The sequence below is a fragment of the Oreochromis aureus genome, linkage group 8, assembly GCF_013358895.1.
Source record: "Oreochromis aureus strain Israel breed Guangdong linkage group 8, ZZ_aureus, whole genome shotgun sequence".
In the NCBI taxonomy this organism is placed as follows: Eukaryota; Metazoa; Chordata; class Actinopteri; order Cichliformes; family Cichlidae; genus Oreochromis; species Oreochromis aureus.
In genome coordinates, this window is record NC_052949.1 from 4,839,059 (window position 1) to 4,855,534 (window position 16,476).

The 16,476-nt window shown below is 42.1% G+C and overlaps 1 protein-coding gene across 7 annotated transcripts in view; it reads left to right on the forward strand.

Moving 5' to 3' along the window:
• Window positions 1-16,476, forward strand: part of LOC116321243 (KAT8 regulatory NSL complex subunit 1) — a 41,983-nt gene extending 25,507 nt beyond the window's left edge. For 5 of the 7 annotated variants that reach the window (XM_031741033.2, XM_039616248.1, XM_039616249.1 and 2 more), the window contains 13 exons: window positions 1,986-2,127; window positions 2,347-2,430; window positions 5,121-5,230; window positions 7,239-7,380; window positions 9,083-9,248; window positions 10,865-11,020; window positions 11,664-11,894; window positions 11,981-12,135; window positions 13,690-13,814; window positions 13,901-13,958; window positions 14,288-14,400; window positions 14,489-14,741; window positions 14,832-16,476. In XM_031741033.2, coding sequence (XP_031596893.1) covers window positions 1,986-2,127; window positions 2,347-2,430; window positions 5,121-5,230; window positions 7,239-7,380; window positions 9,083-9,248; window positions 10,865-11,020; window positions 11,664-11,894; window positions 11,981-12,135; window positions 13,690-13,814; window positions 13,901-13,958; window positions 14,288-14,400; window positions 14,489-14,741; window positions 14,832-15,050 — 1,954 coding nt within the window. In that variant the 3' untranslated portion in view covers window positions 15,051-16,476. The remainder of the gene's footprint in view (window positions 1-1,985; window positions 2,128-2,346; window positions 2,431-5,120; window positions 5,231-7,238; window positions 7,381-9,082; window positions 9,249-10,864; window positions 11,021-11,663; window positions 11,895-11,980; window positions 12,136-13,689; window positions 13,815-13,900; window positions 13,959-14,287; window positions 14,401-14,488; window positions 14,742-14,831) is intronic. The other 2 variants (XM_031741036.2, XM_031741037.2) reach the window with 2 other exon arrangements.

The following is a 16,476-nucleotide window of genomic DNA, read 5'->3' on the forward strand; positions in this document are numbered from 1 at the left end:
TTGAAATGGCCATTCTGTGTGTCATACTGGTAAAATGGAGTACCCTGCTCTCAGCTGGCACTTGTTCCTTTCTCACAGAGCATACCCCTGCAGTGGAAACCCCCAGTTCTTTTTTTCTTTAATTTTTAATTTCTCCACATATTTATAATGCATGCCTAATCATGTTATTTTTTTGACTCTAATGCTTTTCCAAGCTGCCTGCAGCTGCCACTGCTGGGAGCTCTGCTGTAACGCTGATTCACTGACCTCTGCAGTCTGACAGCGGAAATGCTCCAAATAATCAATTTTAGTGTTTAATAATAGTTCAGTAAAACCGGAAAGTACTTATATAAACTGGGAACAGACTAATAACTGTAGTTGAAGACCAGTTGCATAAATAAGTGGAGCTTCACTAAAGGCCACACTGGGCCCCAGCGAGACGAGGGCTGATGCCGACTGGTCTGTTTTTCTTATGAAGGTTTCTGAATGAAATGACCTGGAGGTGTCTGTGTGGCAGACACAATAAAAGCTGTTTGAATTCCTTAAATGCTAAGGAAGGCTGCTTCAGTGCTTCCTTTATTACCTTCTTTAGCAGAGTGTACACTGAAACATCCTTTATAAAAGAAAATAATACTGTCCCACAGTTTCACTAAATTAAGTGCATTTTCTTTTTCACACAATAGTCTGTTGATTTGTTTTGAACCTTCATCAGCTGGCTGTGTTAAAACCTACATGTGACCTATGAACATCAAACTGCAATAATAAATCATGCTGCTTATCAAGTTGTTTCCTGGTGTGAGGTTGGGGGATTTTTACATAAGAAAGCTCAATAAATAAAGATTATGGGCTATATTAAAACAATCAAAGTGAGTTTGAAGTTCACCACAATTCAGTTCAGTGGACAGGATGAGTAATTAATCTCAGTGAGATAAATATGGTGTTTCACTTCATATGCTGTTTATTCCTCTTTATTTAAAATTACAGCCTTAGAAATAAAGTTGTTTTTCATTGGTGTTTCTATTTAATTTGACCTTTGTGAAAATAAATTAGTTTGTTTTTGTCCCCCCCAACCCCCACCCCAGTCCAACTTCAGGACAATTGAACAAGATAAGACCATGAAAGCAACTTGCTTGTTTCACAAGCCTGAATTAGACCTTGCAATCAAAGCACAATGATTAATCTTTAACTTTGTTCTTGCACATATGTTTGTAAGGCTTAACAAGGTGTGTAGGAAGTTACTGCTTCTACTACTAGAAACTCTGTTTAAAAAAAAAAAAAAAAAAAAAAAAAAAAAAAGCTACTTGTACATTGCAGCCTTTTGAAACCCTCCTTAGCTCCTCCGTACTTTGATTTGACTCTTTTCAGCTCTCATCAGCTTTGAGACTGTTCCTTCCTCTTGGTTGTTCCTTATCTATGTGTATATTTGTGAATTTAAACACCAAAATAGCAGCACATTTAAGACCCATGGCCCAACACAGGCCTTTCTTTACTCACAGTAAAGATGTAGTAGTAAATAAGAACTTTATTTATATGATAGAGTCCTAAAAGGGAGATGAAAAAATGGTGAGAGATACATCATCACATAAAAGGAAGCTTATAAAAACTTGGTTTTAGATTTCACTGTGTTTTTTTTTTTGCCTGGCTCATCTCCTCAGACTGGTGGATCGAAATCCATCAGAGGTCCTGACGCCTCAGTTCAGATTGTCTGCCTGCAGCATAAACTTTCCTTTTTGTTGTATTCTGTATTAGCCCGTTGGTTTTTTTTTTTTTTTAGGTGTGCTTGTCTGTCTAGTTTAATGTGTCTGTGGAATTCAAACAATTGCTACAGCTGGTTGGGCTCAAATATTAAGAACCTAAAGTGATCTGCTGGCCAGATCAAAGTTAGTGAAGAGCAGATTTGATCTGGACACACGTGAAATAAATCACTATCACCCAGAGTGTCTTCTGTTTACGATAACTTAAACACTCGTGTCATCTTTTTTCTTTTTCTTTTTTTCCCCTTGCAGATGGAAGCGAGCAGAGAGCCGCTACACCGTGGAGAGAGCTGCCATCATCAGCCACTGGAACTGGCTCCAGGCCCACATCTCGGACTTGGAGTACCGCATCCGGCAGCAGACGGACATTTATAGACAGATCCGCGCCAGCAAGGTCAGTCCTTCCATTTGTTAGACACGTCTGTGCATTTTTCTTTCTCTGATGTGCAGAAAAATCCATTATCTTCCATCAAGTGTCGTAAAATCAGAAAAGAGTCCTTTTATGTGCATTTCCACTGACACTGTAGGATGAAGAACCTCTGTGATACATTTTAACTTGTATTAATTTCTTTATCTTTGAATTGAAAGTATAACTCATCTCTCGATTTCTCAGGGCTCAGTAGAGCTGGGAGGTGTTTCTCCAAGCGGGGTGCTTGCAGGTGGGACAGAAGTGAAAGCAGAGCCTGTAAATACTCAGGTAAACAGATTTGTTTCTTTAAAAAATGACCTTTTAATAGAACAGTAGCTGCTAGTTGCTTAAAACCATTGTTTTTATTCTTTTTTGTTGACCTTTTTATTGTTTTACATACTTTCTGTCACACGTATTGTTACATTTGTGCATGGTCACATGAAATAGGACAAAATAATGAGGTCACTGTATGCATGTCTAATCCCTGCGAGTCAAAGTCTCATCCTTCTGCTGTAAACGGTTCAAGACAGAGGTTATCTTTAATCAACCCAGCCACTATCTTGGATAGATTAGTTAAAAGGAGCATTTTTACTATTTTTATATTCTTTTAGAAAAATATTTGGCCTGCATTAAAATACAACCGCTGACACTGTTTTCATAGCCCCCCTTTTCTTACTTAGCAAGGCTGATCCCATCATCTCAGGTACACAGCTCTAGCTGCAAGTGGCACAAGCTCCACCCACCTACTAGGGCTGCCACAAACGATTATTTTGATAGTCGACTAGTCACCGATTATTTTTGCGATTAGTCGACTAATCGGATCATGCATCCATTGGACGTAAAACGTACAGCTTATTGCACCAGCAGCATCTGCTCTTATATAACATTAGCTTACAGTTTTAAGTGTTTAGGGTATGTGCTAACTAAAAATAAAGACAAGATGATAGTTTATTAAATTTAATGAGATTTACAGATTGTTTCGGTAAAGTTTAATAAACTCCTTGCTATCTAAAATATAACGGGACACCGGAGTATATTCTCGAACATCTCACACTTCTGATAATCAGTTGTCTGCTTGACGTTTATTCAGTCGTGTATAAACTATAACTTTAATCTCAGCCAAACCGATTTACTCAGGAACAAATAAAATACTAAAAAAAAGGCCAAACAATAACATTTTTAAGTTATCTAACTGACTTATATATGTTTAACCTGAGTAGCGAAAAGACAGTGGTGGGTTTGAAAACGATTTGCCGGGAGTCCGGTGTTCTCACGGGCTCTAGTGAGCCTTGCCCCGGCTAGCTATCGAGCTAGTGGGTAACAGACGTCTCCGAAAACGTCGGAGCGCTTTTTTTGAAAATATGCAGTGTCTTGATAAACTGAGCAAATATTTGAGGTTTACACAGCTACATTCTCGCCTGAAAATATGTTAAACGTTTATTTTGTGACCCAGAAAGATTAATAAGAGTAATATTAAAACTAACTAGCTGCCGCCATTGTTGAAAACTGAGCAGGGCGCGCTATGAATTCTGGGACACTGCTGCTTCTTCTTCTTCTTGAGTGTAACGGCAGCTGGCATCCTTGTACATGCAGTGCTGCCATCTTCTGTTTCAGTCCGTTATTACACTCTTAAATCCTACTACTTATTCCTGCGTCTTTTGTGATCTTACAAAGCTTCAAACGATGCGTCGACTATTAAATCAGTCGTCGACGATTTTGATAGTCGACGTAATCGTGACTAGTCGACTAATCGTGGCAGCCCTACCGCCTACTGTTCAAACCTTATTTTTGAGATGCGCAACCAATCAGAAGAAGTTGAAACTGTTTAAGACGGAGGATGAACTGAGACTAAATGCTTGAAAAGGGATTATTTTGAATGAAGATGAGTTTAAAGATTTATGTAAGAGGCGAGCCTAAGATCAGTTTTTTGTGAATACAAAGGGAAGAATACAAAAACAAAATGAAATACCAGTAAGGCTACAAAATTTTCAGCTTTAGTTTAATTAGCAGTTCTTCCATCAAAGAGAAAATGGTGCAAGATAAAAATCTTTAGCCTTCATCAATTCTTATAAATAACCCCATTCATTCAAGTGTATAATGTAAAGATAAATAAATATTAATGAATGAATATTAGTTGTAGCTTTTATTCAGCACTTTGATCTTCGGATACTGTGTTAGTGGGTAAATATAAGCAGCTCTGCTTTAGTCTATTCCTGAGAATGACTGAAATATTGAGCTTGTTTGTTTTCACACAGGTGGAAATGAAATGTTAAGTGTTCACGGGAAATTGTCTTCCTATCTGTTCCTCAAGTCTCACCGAATCAAAGCAGTTTAGAAAGAAAAAAAGCTCCCTAACCCTCAGATCCAAATAATTTCTCTCGATGAGTTGGCCTGTCTGGGTGTTTAAATTGTTTGTCTATTCAGCTGCAGCTGTGCAGCCTCCCATCGCAGTGGTGTACATTTGCTCTACTGCATGTTGAACCTCATTAAATTAAATGTTTTTCTGTCTTTAAAGTAATTTGATGTCATGGCAAAGCTGCTGTATATGTTGTGCATGTTTCATTATAGTCGATATATTTAATACAAGAAAATAAAAATATCAATGTTGCAAAGACGTAAAGTACAAATTAACACACGCCCAGCTATTGAGTTTAAAATGATAGAGAAATGTGGAGCAGATGTTTATGAAATGACAAAAGGGTGATTGGAATCATGAAACTGTTCACTTGTGTAAAAGCTTGTGAAAAAAGTGCTTCAGGGTTGTTGTTTTTTTATCTTGATGGTTTAAGCCTTGGGAGAGTGAAGGCCTTAGCCCAAATCTGGACTGAATAATTCAAGGCCACAGGACCAGGATGATTCAGTTTGTCTCTAATGCAGTTTCCTGAAATACCGCCGGCTGCCTGAGTGCTCAGCGTGGTCAGCCTGCCTGTTAACACGAGGTGTAGTCTAACTGGTTTTGGTCTTATCTGTCGATGCAGGACGCCGGTTCAGAACGGCTGGAGCACACGGGCACCGCCCATATCAGCAGCACAGAGCCCGGCCCTTGGAAAGGTCAAAACGGGCAGCCAGTCAACGGCGTCCTCAGCAGGTACAGCTGCTAATGATTACCTCATTTCGAGTTCTCGGAAAGGCTCGCTGCCTTTCCGGGAAACACGAGAGGGGAGTCCTTCGTTTGGATTTGCAGTTACATAGATGCTGATTTTAGCTGGAGCTGCAGTGATTAGTAGAAAAGTAATTAACCTTTTTCACAGCAGACATTTCAAATGGAAAACATCCATGTTAGTCATCTTTGCATAGTGGTGTTTTGCTGTGGTAATAAATGGACCCAACTTTAATATTTGTCTCATGTGCTTTTCACGCAATCACAATATCCACTATGGACAAAACTGTCTGTGACATTTTTTTTTTTTTTTGTAGTCTTAATACTGCATTTTAAAAAAAAAACTGGCACATCTTTTAAACATCAGCTTCCCTGAACCAAATTTTTCTTTGCAAATGTGAAAGTGTAGCTGGTAGATGCCGCCTGATGACTTGCCTTTAACCTCCAGCTCAATAGTGCAAAGTTTGTTGAACTGCACCCGTGTTTGAATCAGGGGTTTTTATTTAGTTTATTTTTGTTTCTGTTGTGTTTAGTTTTCAGGATGACTTTGCCCGTTTCGGTTTAGTTTTGATTATTAGTTTAGTTTTCATTTCACGCAGTCAGTGGACACAGTCCTGTAGATGTGTGTCAGTTAACTTCTGTACAAAAATCTGAATAACATTTGTTTTTCTAAGTGTGCATAGGTTGTTTTTCACCTGGTTTTGGTTTTAGTTTCATTTTAATTAACTGTAATGACCTCTGTGAGAATGAAGTGAGTAATAGACGTGTGAACTCAGCCTCCTACACGCTGTGCTCAGGCAGCTTCCTCATTGCTGATGAAGGTTTCTAAAGCAGGCCATCTCCTGTTGTTAGTGCCATATGAGAAAGAAGTCATTCCTTTTAAAATTAACCAAATAAAATCCCACCTGACAGAATCAGCTTTATTTTCAGTAATGACTTCAGTGGATTTTAATGAAGCAGTACAAAATTTTACCTTCATGCTGTGAATAATTTGCTAAATACAGGCCCTTTAAATGTAGATGGGTGAATCAGAGTTTCCTCTTTTTCAAGTAACGGTGATATTTACAAGAAATTGTCAGCCCTGAAAATTAAATTTAAGCTCTGTTAACACAAAAGGAATCTCCTGCTATCACATACTGACCTATGAAAAGTGTATTTTGGGTAAAGTTTTCTGTAGTGAACGCTTGTTTATGTGCCTCTACATCATACACATTAAAATTGGTGCAGTTTTGCTCCTGAACCTGTGGGTTAGACACTTGGAGTGGGTGTAGAATTGATTTGCTCTGAAAATGCACCAAATTTCAACCCACTCATTTGGTGCTACAACGGCATCCCAAGGTAAATTTTTATTGTGTAGGTTCATACTAAGGTTTCTGAAGGGGCACCAGTTGACTTTAATTAATTATAATAAAAAGGTATCATAAGACAATCTATTGAATTATATGTCCAATGTTTGTGTGTGGAAACTGTTGAAGTTATGACCATTAAATATTCAGACTCTATAATACATTAGATTAGGAAAAAAAATTGTTCCAAACACGGGAAAGAGTGTGAAAATGTCCTCACAGATGGTTATTTGCAATGCTGTCACATAGGGTCAGCTCACATGTCTTGTTATTATCTTGAGGCCTGAATCCAGAGTTTGGGATGCTTGATGTAAATGGTAAATGGCCTGTATTTATATAGCGCTTTACTAGTCCCTAAGGACCCCAAAGCGCTTTACATATCCAGACATCCACCCATTCACACACACATTCACACACTCAGTGATTTTGATTTCTTTGAAATATTTGTAGTTTTTTGTTTTGCAAAGTTTATAATACTTTGGGCACTGCATCATACAGACTGTACAGCTGCTAGTACAGTCTGTTATCTCTGAGGTGTAGCACATCTGGCAGCTGAAGTCACATTGATGAGTTTTAAGCTAATGAGATGCGCTCACAGCTACAAGCACGCCAGCTTTTAACAGGTGCTAAATTTTCTCTCCGTGTTGTAGGATGGCAGAGAGCACAGACGCCAAGCATCAGCAGCCGTCGGCCTACGACAGCACATGCGTGGCTGCACGTACGCGGCCTCTAATCAGCTGCCGCCGGCGGCGACTCATTCAGCCCAACACTGTGCCCAACCTTAACGGCAAGGTGAGTTTTCTGCTCTGTGGGATTATTCTTGGGTTTCACTTGAAAGAAGCTGCGAGGGCACGCTTGTGTGAAGGAGTCTTTGTGAAAATGGCGCAAACATGCTGAATGTTCAGTTTTGCACATTTAAGAGCAGTGAAAGGGCTTTTTGTTAGACAGCATCTAGTTTTTTAGGCTTCACTCTTTGGCTGGTGTGTGACCTAATAACTGAGTAAACGAGAGATGGGGAAAGTAGGGCATCTTCATTCAGAGTCGAACAACAAAGGGCAGTAATGGCCCCATGTGACGACTCACAAGTTTTAGTTGGGGGGGTGGGGGTAGAAAGAAAAGTGTGACTTTTAAGTCTCTAAATGTGTTGAGGCTTTTAAACTTAAAAATATTACTACTACAATTATGCAGTCACATTTCTCCTGTTTATTTTTAAAAACAATATTTTTAGAGGAATAAAACTGACGTTCAAAGAAACAACAAAAAGGTCCTTCAAATCAAAGCATGGCGAACCACATGAGTCAGAAAGAGAGAAAATCCTATCAGTTCAGCAGGACATAAGAAGCTTAATGCATGTTTTACATTAAACAACTATTCACATTATAAAATCCAAATCATTCACAGCTGTCGTTTTAAAATGCTGTGCCTCTAAAACAGCTTTTTTTTTTTAACATGTTTTTATGATGTAGTTAAGAATGATCTTAATCATTTCATGATTAGTTTAAAGACTTTTAATGTTTACAGAGTGTCAGTATTTACAGTGTTGACCCGATTGGTTTATGTTCCCTCCTTATCGAAGCCCCAGGTCGATCACTTTGTGGACTCATTGTCTTCCACTGATTCAGGATAATTTGGTGATGATCAGTTTATCGTGGAGCACATCACAAGGCAAAAGTGAAACTAAGTGGCTCAGAGACCACCTGATTTTACACCAGGAAACTCCCTAAATCATAGCATAGTAACTTGAGGCACTACCACAGCTTCTTTAAAGAGTGTGCCGAAAGAGATTAAAATGTACTATATTAGTGTATAATAATAGGGTTTGTTTCAGTAGTGAGGAGGAAACACTGATTATTTGTGTGGGACGAAGTACAGCGAACTAAATCGGTATCAGATACGTCCACGTGCGTTCATATAACAAAATCTAATCAAAATAGGAGCTGATACCTCAGATGAGCTGGAGGACATTTTCTGCAGAGGAACTTTTGAACACCAGTGATTTACAAATTCTAATAGGTATTGTCTGATTGTATGGGTTATGTTTTTTCTAGTGGGAGGACCAAACTCATTAAACACAGCCTGGCTTAAATAGAGTGAAACACAAACTGAAATGGCTCAGTATGAAAAAAATGGCACAGCTAAATAGGAAAAAATAGAATAAAATACACAAGGTCAATGGAAAAGAAGAAAATCTAGATACAGTTCAACAAGGAGCTTAAGGAGCGGGTGCAGTCTGTTCTGTTTTTGTATGTATTAAAAGAGTAAGTTTTAGTAAAGTAGCAGCAGAACTAATAATAGAGCAATTTTAAAAATGGGGGGAATAGACATAAAGCAGGCACACGGAGCATGACGTCAGCGGCTCTAAAGAGCAGAACGTTTTCTGGCATGACTCACTCAATAAGTGTTTAACGGCCGTGTCGGTGAAGCAGCTGAATTATTAATAATCACAGCTTGGCTGTGAATGATTTGCAACCGCTCTCGTTTGTCCTCCTGGCAGGCCCCGAGGAGCAGCTGCATCCAGTGTAACTGCAGGGTTAACCCCAGCTGTGTGATGTGCGGTGGCTGGCCCACCCCCAGAGAGGACCCTCAGTACGAGCTGCCCACCCTGGAGCGCCTGTCAAGGCTGGATCTTGGCGTCCACCCCATCCTCTCCTTCCCTGACGGTCAGTGCTGGTCTCAGAGCGGAGCTTGAGTTTACGCAGCCATTTCCTCCTTTACATCCAGAGGGGAAGACAAACAAGGCGTGGCTGTGGGCTCAGCAGGAAGTTCTGCTGAACATATTTAGTCATTTAGTCTTCTCTCTCTCTGCAGCAGCAAAGAACTTACATAAACGAAGGCAGGAATTTCTGACTTTACTGCAAATCAAAACATGAACAGTTTTACACGACACAGACAAGTGAAGCAGTAGGTTTGGCTGAAGCTCACAGAATAGATTATCTAAGGTTGCACTGTAAAGCTCACAGCCTGGTGCCAGATTCAGCCTATCAGGACGTCTGATTTGCTCCCAGAGGGAGGGCAAAACTTTCAGGCAGTTTAGTGTTTTATTTTTGCCTTTAACGCTAAATAAAATGTGTAACTGACAAACCAATAAATGACAGGAAATAAGTTTTATTTTTTAATTATACAGGGGGAAAAAGTGTAATTGTCTTCAGTCTGGGTTGTGGGCTGTTCGTCCGTTTTCCTGTAATTTAACTGGATTATTTCTGAAACTCTGAGCCCAGAGGAGATGTGATGTCGTGTTTTCTTTTCACTGTTTAATCATTTTGTTTTTCTGAAGCTATCTCAGGGTGTCTCATGGATGTAATTTTCACTGGGCACTTAAATTTGTTTACACTAAAACAAAGGGGGAAAATTTTGGAGGTGACTTTAAAGGTTATTAGTGAACATTTGGACTGCTGCTCTAAGGCTTGTTTCTTGTGAATCACTAAACTCCACTAAACTCTTTAAGAGTTTATAGCACTAATTTTAGGAATATGTCTTTTGTATTCTTGGACTTGGCATGATTCATATTAAGGATGGTCATTTCAGCCACCCTCCACCCCAGATTACTTGAAATGCTATATTTGTGGCAGACATTTGTGTTTTTTCTCCTCTGTGTACAGCAGCATGTAATGTCACAGCTCCATAAAGACCTTACCAGTCTGATCCCTGGTAGCTACAGCGCTTTCTTCTCCTGTTCTTGTTGCTTAATGGTGTCTGGCAGCCTGTATGTGCATTACTGCTGCGTTTTGGTTCTAGTAGTAGTGCTTCACACCGGACGCTGGGTTAAAAACAAAAAACCCGTGGGAATATATTTATTAGCTGAAGTTGGGCTGCACTTTGATGTAATATCAGTTTATGCTACTGTGTGCTCATCTGAACCTCAATTTGCCTAAAAACGCTCAGCACTGAACCCTCATTACATTTGAGTTTTAACACGTCCACAGAAAACTCTGCCCCCTGGTGGTGGTATTGTTAAATTCTGAGTGTAATTACAGAAGTGCCCTCAGTTTGTCCTCCTGTGTGAAACAAGTAAGCTCCTGACTGGCTGCCCCTTGGAAACATCTGGAAGGTCGAGCTGTGTGCCTGAGAAGAGCCAAAAGTAGAAAAAACTGCCCGAGACTGAGTCAGCATTTATCTCGTATGCTGACCTCGTTAATTTGAAAGTTTCACAGTGTTTAACGTGAACCTCCGTCACCGTAACAAGAACATATATGACAGAATATGAGGGAAAGCATAACATTTTCTTCATGAAGTTCATTTTTCTGAGTCTCGTTTCCTCTGCCGCTGTCTTCCTCAGACGTTTGTATAGGCCTGCGGCTGCAGCAGGTGATGAAGAGCCAATGGCAGACCAAGTCACTGGAGAGGAGCAAACCACTGAAGAAGCTCTCCCTCAAACACAAGCTCTCCTCATCCAAAGAGAAGCACAAGTTCACCAACTCGCTCATGGCAGTCAGTAAGTATGGGAGCTGTCCGAGCGGCAGGTTTCTGCCATTTGATAACAGCACACGAGCACAGCGACGCCTCTGAGATTACATCACCCAGACTTAAATACGACCTTTCACATTCAAAATAAATATAAGACGTGAAGAAACAGACAAATGTGTACAAATGTACGATGTTACGAAATGTAATTTTTTTAAGTCAGCACATTATTGGGACACAGTGTGATTGTTTTTCAGGTTAGGTTTCTGCTTAATTCCAGCTGTGTAGGTTTCACAGTCCACTCTGTCCCAGTAGCTGCCGTATTTCCTAATTTCACGCAATGAGACGCTTCTCAGAAGAGAATGTGCCTTCTGAGAAGGCCCGATCTCGATGTCATATCCACTCAGCTGAGAAAAGAGCAGCTGGTTGTTGTCCTAGAAGAGAAAATACACATTGACTAATTCCACCATCACACAAGTGAAGATTTAATATCTGACATATGAGCAGAACTGAACTGAAAACTTCAGGGAGTGGATTTTAAACTCAACAAAAGTCTTGGAGTAAATTTTTATTATCTGAACATGTTTGTTTTAATGTATAATGTGAACATCCACAACTGTGGAGTGAGTTGTCCTAACCTGTGCCATATGTGACAGTAACCTGATGTACTCCTGGTGTTGCAGGACTGGGCCACAAGAGAAGTGCTGAGAAGTCGAGGACAGTGGACAGCAGTGTTGGCGGAGGCGGTGGCGGCGGCAGCAGTGCCGTGATGACTGCGGCCAGGCTGGAGGGCCAAGCTGTGTGTAAGACCGAGCGGCTGCAGGCCATCTCGGCCCCATTAGGGCCATACGACAAGAACTACAGCCGCAAGAGAATAAGAGAGCACTCGCTGGAGAGAGCGGACTGTGAGTTGCACGTCTGCAGGAGGATGGCTTTAATCTGAGGTCCACGCATCAGTGAACCCGCCTGACTTTTCCTTTCTTTCTTCCAGCCTCCCCCAAACTCTTCATGGACTCGAGCAGCCCCTGCACGACTCTAACCAACATGAACTCGTCCCTGCACAGCCCCCTAACACGCCAGCTGTCCACGTCTTCAGAGAACTCTGCGCTGCTGGGCCCGGGCAGCCAGAGCGTCCCGAACATGCCTGTAAGGACGCCCGCCTGCCCGCATCTCTCACTGTATTTGGATGATTCAAATCATCAGTCAGGGGTTTTAAAAAAAAAAAAAAAAGCTCGCTCTGTGTTTTAAGCAGGCTTTACTGTTGTGCAGCTCTTTTCTGCGATCTGCAGTCATAGATTTTATTAATGACCTCCATTTATTTCAGTAGCTGCGTGGAAATCCGATGGTTTCACATGACACAAGATGGCGAGCACAGCATTAAAGAAAATGTGTTCCAGGGAAAGTCTTAGACACGAAGTGTGTGGGAAAGCTGCGCTGTAGTGAGGAAGACAGCAAACAAACTGAGACCTCTGCGGCGGCAGCATGCAAACAAGCTGCGAGCGTCACTGTCTGATGCGTTTTTGGCGCCATTAATGCGAACAGAAGTAAAAGTTAAGGCTCAGGGTGTGAGAAGAACATGGCCTCGGTAAACACTCATCACACAGTGTTTGTCGCTGGGCGGAGGTTCAGACGTTAAACTCGAGCTGAAACTTTTGTGGTTGCTGGAGCAGAAAAAGCAGCAGGAAACAAAAACACTCGGCAGACTCGTTGCGCCAGCTGCTGCCGTATCCGCTCTGTAACTCGTGATCTGTGACCCCGTTCGTGGTCTGAGCGCTTTAACGTGCTGCGCTGTCTGGGGTTGTTTTTGTTTTCGCTTTTTTTTTTTTTTCCTCATTATTTTCCTCATTATTATTTTAATAATTTTACTTTATTTTAATTCATTATTTTCACACTTCAGAATCAGGCTGTCTGTGTGGATGCTTAGCTTAGCTTCAGGACTTCTTAGCGAGTAATCTGAAACCATGAAGCAGCATTTTAATGATTAACCTGCTGCTGTGGTTGGGCTCACTCCAGAGGTTCTCACGGCTGAAGTTCGGTTTTCAGCGTCTTCTTCCTGCTGTGTGAACTTTTGGAAGCAATTTAACTCCTCCTACGTCTTTTTTGTGCTTGTATTGAATTGCATGTACTCATCTTCACAAACTTATTACAAGTCAATGATGTTTTGTCTTCATTTACGTCCAAAGCTGAGTCTCTAAACCTTGTAAAGCCTCTTTTTCACGGATATTAAAGTTCATCTGGTGATTTTCTTGGAGCTGGATAAATTTGGAGCTCTCGGTTTGTTTTTGGGAGCTGGAGGAGTGTTTGGACGTAGAAATGGTTAAATACTGCAGACTTGACCAACTTATTGTGGCCTGCAGGGCACCTTCAGCTCATTTGCACGCTCACCCTAAAAGATGAATGTATAATTGATGCCTGCTGGTCTTTTACACCGACATGGACAACATTTATTAAACAAAGTCTCTCCTTGGATTAAAGAGGAAACCTGTAAATTGTAAATATCCAAATGTGCTTGTGAAGTGAGCTCATGATGACCTCAGTTTTTATTAACCTTCATCTTTTGGATTAACATGATGACACGTGTCATCCTCCCTGCAGGCTGTGAGAGTGTTTGAGCTGAAAGTGTGTCGGAGCCGGTCAAGTCGTTAGTGTTTGCAGACTTCTGTGTCAAGTCTCGCTTGTTTACACTCCTTTGTTCTCCAGCAGCAGCCAATCAAGAGGAGGCGAGGTGAAAGCTCCTTCGACATCAACAACATAGTAATCCCCATGTCTGTGGCCGCCACCACCCGCGTGGAGAAGCTTCAGTACAAAGAGATTCTCACGCCCAGGTAAACCAATACCTGCATGGAAAAATACTGCTCTGCTGTAGCTGCTGGTTTCCTGCACTCACACGGTTTTGTCTCGTTTGCTAAAGCTGGCGGTCTGTGGACGTCTTCTCGCAGCCCATAACCGAGGAGGAGAACGAACGCGAGGTGAGAGAACCACCTCATCAGTGGTATTTATCAGATTTCATGTGTTAAGCTGGGATGTTAGGATCCATTCAGGAGATCGCTGCTGAGCGAACAGTGACACCTGGTGGTCGGATCTGACTCGTACATTTAAACCTGTGAAGCAATCATGAAGGCTTTGAAAGCCTAAAAAACCCTCGTTTAAATTCTTAGTGTGACATTAAAAGTTGTAAAAACATCTCAGCGTCGTTGTTCAAGCTCAGACGGTCAAACCGCTTGCTCTCCGAGTGTTTGATGATTAAACCGAAGCGAGCGAGTTTTCGGGGTCCTGATGACGTGTGATGTTTCTGCAGGTGGAGGACCTGTCAGACGCAGCCTTCATCCAGCTCCATCAGCCCTACGAGGACCAGGAGCGCACCCGCTGGACTTGGAGGGCCCTGGCTCCCGCTAAGAGGCGGGGCAGCAGGTAAGAGCAGCGTAACACACCTCAGTAAACGCCTCACGTTTGTTGTCCCGCCGCAGCCGTGACATTGACAACTCCGTTTCTTCCTCAGGTCGTACAAGTCCGTGGACGGGCGCACCACACCTCTGCTTTGCGGGACCAACCCGCCCACCCCTCAGCCCGCGTCCCCCGACCCGGGCCACTGCCCGATGCTGCACGACTACAGCCACGTGCCGTCGCCCATGAGTCCCGCCAGCCCCGACACCGCCTCCAACCCCCACACGCCCTGCTCGAGGGACTCCCACCGGCTCCTGTCCAGTGAGGACACGCGGTGCTCCACGCCGGACTTCACCTTCGAAGAGCGGGTACGTAGCTCCGCCCCTGAGGATCAGCCAGCCTATGAAGCGTCTGAAGCTTTCATTTGTTTTTAACACCCGCATTTTTTTCCCCCCCAGACGGTGGCACCGTGGGAACGCCGATGCTTCCCCCTGCCCGAAGACCCAGCCCCAGAGCCCGAGTCTGAGAGCGATCACCAAGTCAGGCCCAGGATGCGCAGCATCTCAGGTTGCCGAGCAATGGCCTACGGACGCCTTGATTCGGACGACGCAGAGCCGCCGCTTGACGACGAGAGCAGTGGCGGTGCCCCAAAACACAAGTCCTCCACCCACCGATGAATGAGGCCCCCCCCACACACACACACACACGCGCACACACACACACACACACACACAGCTCCTCTCTGGCATTAACAAGCAGAACCTCAGCGCAGAATAACATTAAATGGGTTCCTGTTGTTTGATATTCAAACATCAGTCTAATACTTTCACAGTTTTTAGTGAACATTACGGAGATAGAAGCCTTTCCCGACACTTGTTTTTTGTCACACGAAAGAAGAAAAAAAAAAAAGATAAATGTTAAAAAAAGTATAAAAACAACACGTTACAAAAAAATTTCTGTAGTAGGCTAAACAATGTACATGGGGGCTTAGTGGTGTATCATACGTCGCGTGTACACTCGTAGCGCACTATGTAGCGGACTCCTCAAAAATATGGCCAAAGGGTTTGTTTGTTTTTTTTTCTATTGACTAGTTTGCTTGTAATTCCCATGTACATTTTTAGTGGAGTGACAAATAAAACAATAAAAAAGGAGAAAAAAAATCAGCCCTTCCTCTTCCCCCCCCAGACCTTCCTCATCCAAATAAAACTGGTACATTTGAGATGTGGTTCCCCCTCCTTCCTCTAGAGGTCGCCTGAACTCACCAGAGCACTTCTTTAAACTGCCAAGTCTGGTTTGCTTCATTTTGTTTGTTTTTTCATTCCTGACGTGTTGGGGGTTTTTTGTTGTTAGTTTTTCTCTCGTTCTGTTTTGACTCATCCTCTTCTTCTTTTTGTTCGTTCCTTTTAATAGTAAATCATTCCTTTTTTGATCTCCCGCCGCCGCCGCCTCTGTTTTCAGTTCAGCTTCACAGAGGGCAGCACAAACAGACGCGGCGTTTTTAAGTTTGTTTTTTATTAGTTTTTCTTTTTTCTTTTTTTTTTTTAAAGCACTTACCCCTCAAAGCGCCGCCGCTGCATGTCAGCAAACACGCTTGCGTCCGATCCCAACGGCACAAAGGCGTCCACTTAATTTAAAAAAGAAAAGAGGAAATAGAAACATCAAATCGCAGCGCGGCAAACAAACCCCGCCCTCCCTCCTCTCACATTTCACATGTAGCAGCTCTCAGCTGAAGCCGCCCTGAGCTCAGGTTCTCCAAGGGAAAAAATCTTCTGCTGCCCCCTCCGACCGATTGATCGATCGTCACACTCGGACCGGATTTTATTTTCACCACATCCTCCATATAACCTCACACACTCCTCCTCCTCCTCCTCCTACTCCTTAAAGTAACTAATTGCTATGCAAAAAAATTTATGGTTTTTCATTTTACACCTTTTTATCCCGCAGCCATTCAGTCACTGTTTGTTTGTTTTTTTCTTTTTTTGTAGTTAAGCGAGACGTCGATGTACCTGTTTGATTGTTGCAGCAGTTATAACCTAATCAAAAAGCTGAATTGTTTTTTCTTTTTTGTAAATAGTACCATTAAAACATTTATGTTTAACTTGG